Genomic DNA, 4,512 nt, shown 5'->3' on the forward strand with positions numbered 1-4,512 from the left:
CCCCAAGGTTCTAATATCTTTTTCCAATCACTGCTTCTATTTGTAACAAATATTATACACTGTTATCATTTAAATCATTTTTATTTTTCTTAAGACTCTACAAATATAAAGAAGAAGGCTAAGATCAAAGTCAAGGATGTTTGCAACTTACCTAGGGGAGACCGTGTAATTGTAGAAGTTGACGAAGAGGGTGCAGCATATGGTGAAGCACAAGGTTTACTTGCTGGGTATTGTGGTATATTAGCAACTAATGCACGTATCTTTTCAATTAGCTTTGAAAAGTAGTCAGGACAAGAAAATGGTGGCATGCCTAAGTCTTTCAAAGATGAGTGCTTTGATACAATGATAAAGGTAAAATCCATTTTATTTGAAACTTCTATTAGTTTAAGTAATTATTTATTTATTTATTTATTTACTTTTTTGTTTGAAGCCCTACTTCCATTTTACAAGCACAGAAAAGATTGCCTACAGGTATTGCATTCAAAGTATTGCAAAGAAGTGGGCAACATATAGGCAAAGATTGTGGAATGAGTTCTATGATCCAACCATGAGAAGAGAAGCATTGGTGAATAATGTGCCTGATGATGTTCCAAGAGATCAATGGGCTTGCTTTGTCAATTATCGACTAAAACCGTCTACAGTTGTAAGACACTAAACAATTCATTTAGTTATTGTTGTACTTTAATTAAAAAAAATATTAATTGAAGTGATTATTTTTTTTTAGGAGCTTTGCATGAAAAATAAGGAAAATCGAAGCAAGCAAACCATTTCTCACACTTGTGGATCTAAATCCAACTCTCGGAGGCGACATGAGATGGTATATATATACACACACTTGGTACATGTGTGATTTTACTTGCATTATATATGTTAATTGTTTAACTCTTTATTCCTTCTTTTTTAGTACTTAGAAACGGGAAAGAAGCCTAGTAGAGGAATGATGTACATTGAAACACATAAGAGAAAGGATGGGTCTTTTGTAAATAACGAGGCATTAACTATAGTGGTAAGTGTTTTGTAAACCTTTGCTATCTTATCTTATTTTATTTGTATGTGATCATGTGAAAATGGGATTTGAGTGTAGTTGCTTGTGGATTGAGATATATAATGATTATAGCAAAGTGGTTCACTTCACTTGCATGCACTTTTTATTTTAAATTTTTAGTTGTGATAATGGTCTAGGAACATTAGAATAATCATAATCTGCAATGCCATTGATTACATGTGTTGCTACTTTTAAATTGAATAGTTTCTATTTACTACTTTTAAATAGGAACAAATTGAGCTGAATATGACACAGTCAAATACACAATTTGAGGTGTCCCCTAATGATGCTTTTGGTAAAGTTTTGGGGCATGAACACTCTGGGAGAGTTCGTTGCATGGGCATGGGAGCAGCGCCTACAAATACCTTTAGGAATGTGAGAAGTCGGCTTAATGGGGTGACCATCTCCACTAATTCAGCTGGATCTTCTTCGCCTACTACTGCTGCAATTTTACAGGAAAAGATCAATAATTTGGAGTCCGACTTACATAATTCACAACAAAAGGTCATTAGTCTAGAGTCTAAGTTGCAACAATCATTTGATATGATGAAAGCATATCTAATGATGAAGGAAGGAGGAATTCCCGAAGCACTTGTTGGCTTCTTTTCTGCCCGCGAGGTAACTTTATAATAAATTCATTTGTTAGGAATATAAGTTTAGATGGAAAATACTTATTAATAGTGGAGTCTAATTATTGAAATTGAATATGTTCATATCATCAATTATTAGTGGTAACCCATGACTCTAGATGCCAAAAATTAGGCTGAGAATAGTTAAGAACATGGACATCACAATATTCTTGCATTCTATTAGTGGTTGTTGTCCATTAAACATGGGAAACTACTCTGCTGCTCCGTTTTACAAGAGGAAGCTATAGTCATATATCATTCATTTCCCCAAAACAAATCAGCCTCACAAAAAGGTAACCATATTTTACTGAATTCGGCTGAACCCATGAACACCAATACATAAATAAACAATAGCTGCAATTTAGTTTTTCTGAAGCATCTAAAGTCCTGACAGCCTCAATTGCAGTACCAATCAATATACAAGAATGTTTCCTCCTTAACTTCTAGTTTGTGACTTACGAGTTATGGCCAAGTCAAAAGAATCAATATTTTTGTTCATGTAAGAGCTAGGAAGATATATATAATAATAATTAGCCAAATTTCAGGAGTTCAGTTTGTGACTTGATGTTTAACTTTACTGAAATTACTAATAATATCTTATGTTTACATATAGGCTAATGATGTTGAAAGCGAGCCTACTACTCCCTTTGATGCTAGGAGATCAGTTGGTGATAGCAACGGACATCTGAAGACAAATATTTGAGATTTTTATGTAATTAGATGATATTAAAATATTGAATGTTTTTACTTTTTAAAGAAAAACAGTAATAGTTATGTAAAACAATACCATATGCAATTATGTTTGGAATTATTGACTTTGAGAATTTTTTTTAAATATAGAGTTATGTCTTATATTGAGGAATTGTGCTATAAAAGATTTAGTTTTTAAATTTTGATATTAAAAAATAAATTTCTAATTTGAGAGTATATAAATGAGATGAGATTGATGAATGATTTGAAATTAAAAATAAATAATTAATTACAGGATTTGTGGGAGTTTAAAAATCTCACAAAATAGTTAATTCTTGTTAAATTGAAAAATTAATTTGTGGGGGTTTTAAAATGCCGCAAAAGTGATTTAAAATCGCCACAAAAGTCCAATATAAAACCCCACTAAACACCCACAAAAGACCTCGTGGCACCTCAAATTTTGGGGGTTTTAGAAACCCCCACAAACCATTTGTTGGAGGTTATAAACCTCCACAAATAAGAAAAAAACTGCCACAAATAAACAAAAATCTTGTAGTGTGCTCCCCCAAAGAAATGAAGCAGATGCCTTTTTATAGGCTTTTCACAAAATGAAAATGAAAATGAAAAATGAAACTCTAAACAAATTACAATTAAAAATAAATTCCTAAGCTAACTTGTTCTTGTGCCTTGAAGTGATGTCCATGGGCTTTTAAATTTTGGTGCAGGATTGAATTAATTTGATTTTTTGGATCATGGGTCACACTCCCAGGGCAAAACTCTCCCCAAGAGCTTCAAAGCTCTCCGTAAGAGCTCTATTAGAAGCACCCCTTTGTTTTGGAGAGAAACTCCAAGTTCGAACCATGATGGAAGCATTTTGTGAGCCTTTTTTCTTACATTTTCATGAGGAGAGCGCTACTTCCTTGCTTCCCTTGGTCTCCCTCTTCGAATCCTGGTGAAGCCACTTTGATTCATTTTTGCTTGTTTTTTGTCCTTAAAGATTCCTTTCACTCGTGCCTCAATTTCATGCCAAATATAGAGTGCCATATATCGTTGAAAAGCTCTGAATGTCAGCTTTCCAACGCAACTGGAAGCACTTCAATCGAACTTCTGTAGCTCAAGTTATGGCCCTTTGAAGGAGGCATGGTCATGGTGTAAACGCCCAGATTTTAACTTAGCGAAAATTCTTGCCTCCCTCCCCCTTGGTCCTGGGTTCAAGCCTTGGTGAGTGCATTGTTGAGCTCTTTTTCCCTTGATTTTTCCTTGAAGCATCCCGAAAAAGCTCTTGGGCAAAGCTCTTGCAAGAGCTTTGCATGTGAGCTTGCCTTGCTTCCTTCTTCCATGTGCTTTTGATAAAGCTCTTGGCAAGAGCTTGGCTTTTGATTATTTGAAGTAAAGCTCTCCACAAGAGCTTTAAGCTCTAGGCAAGAGCTTTGTGCTCTTGCTCCTTGTTTTGAGCCACGCTTTTCTTTCTTTGGGCCACGCTTCTCTTCCATGATTTGGTCATGGGCCACGCTTTTAAAAGCGTGGCCTAAGCCTCCAAAGTGTGCTCCAACTTCAAAGTGTGCCCCAAAGCTCTTTTTTTTTCCTTTTTAGCTTATTTTGTGCTTCTTTGCTTCTTTTTCTCCTTATTTCCTACAAGATTTATAAAATTAAAAGATCAAAGAAATATACCAATTAAGTACAAAAGCATTCAATATTTAAGCACAATTCATCAATTTCTTGTATGAAAAAGCATAGAAAAACATGACATGGTGACATGTCATCACAACACCAAACTTAAACCTTGCTTGTCCCCAAGCAAGAAAAGAATCATGCAATTAAGATTGACAATTCAAGGTTTTCATGACTTTCAAAAGATTGCACAAAATGTACTAGATGAAAACTTCAATTAAATAAAATCTAATGCAATTGAGCAACAATTAATCACACTAACTTTCCAAAACTTGTATGCACATGCTAAGTTCTTCTTTAATGCCTTGTTTGTTTATGATCATGATACTTTACTGCTTTTGACTTCACAAAACTCAATTTGGTAGTCATAATGGTATGGCAACATGTTACAATTCAAGATTCAAGCTATGCTTTATCCATACACACATGTAAACAGAAAAGATGAAGACAATCATGCAATTTAAGTGCTGGAAACAA

The 4,512-nt window shown here is 34.3% G+C and overlaps 1 protein-coding gene across 1 annotated transcript; it reads left to right on the plus strand.

Moving 5' to 3' along the window:
- Positions 1-306: 306 nt before the first annotated feature.
- On the plus strand, positions 307-2,377 carry LOC107637853 (uncharacterized). The gene is made up of 6 exons (XM_016341133.3): positions 307-351; positions 431-643; positions 725-817; positions 905-1,006; positions 1,274-1,663; positions 2,288-2,377. The coding sequence occupies exons 1-6, from the start codon at positions 307-309 to the stop codon at positions 2,375-2,377; spliced, it is 933 nt and encodes a 310-aa protein (XP_016196619.1).
- The last annotated feature ends 2,135 nt before the right edge of the window (positions 2,378-4,512 follow it).

The sequence above is a fragment of the Arachis ipaensis genome, chromosome B4 (assembly GCF_059453495.1).
Source record: "Arachis ipaensis isolate K30076 ecotype BB chromosome B4, ASM5945349v1, whole genome shotgun sequence".
Classification (NCBI taxonomy): Eukaryota; Viridiplantae; Streptophyta; class Magnoliopsida; order Fabales; family Fabaceae; genus Arachis; species Arachis ipaensis.

What these genes read in the sequence shown, in the direction of transcription:
- LOC107637853 (XM_016341133.3), top strand. Translation starts at nt 307, where the DNA reads ATGCCTAAGTCTTTCAAAGATGAGTGCTTTGATACAATGATAAAG. An exon ending in GACTAAAACCGTCTACAGTT is followed by an intron (nt 644 to 724) that starts GTAAGACACTAA and finishes ATTTTTTTTTAG; the next exon opens with GAGCTTTGCATGAAAAATAA. An exon ending in GCTTCTTTTCTGCCCGCGAG is followed by an intron (nt 1,664 to 2,287) that starts GTAACTTTATAA and finishes GTTTACATATAG; the next exon opens with GCTAATGATGTTGAAAGCGA.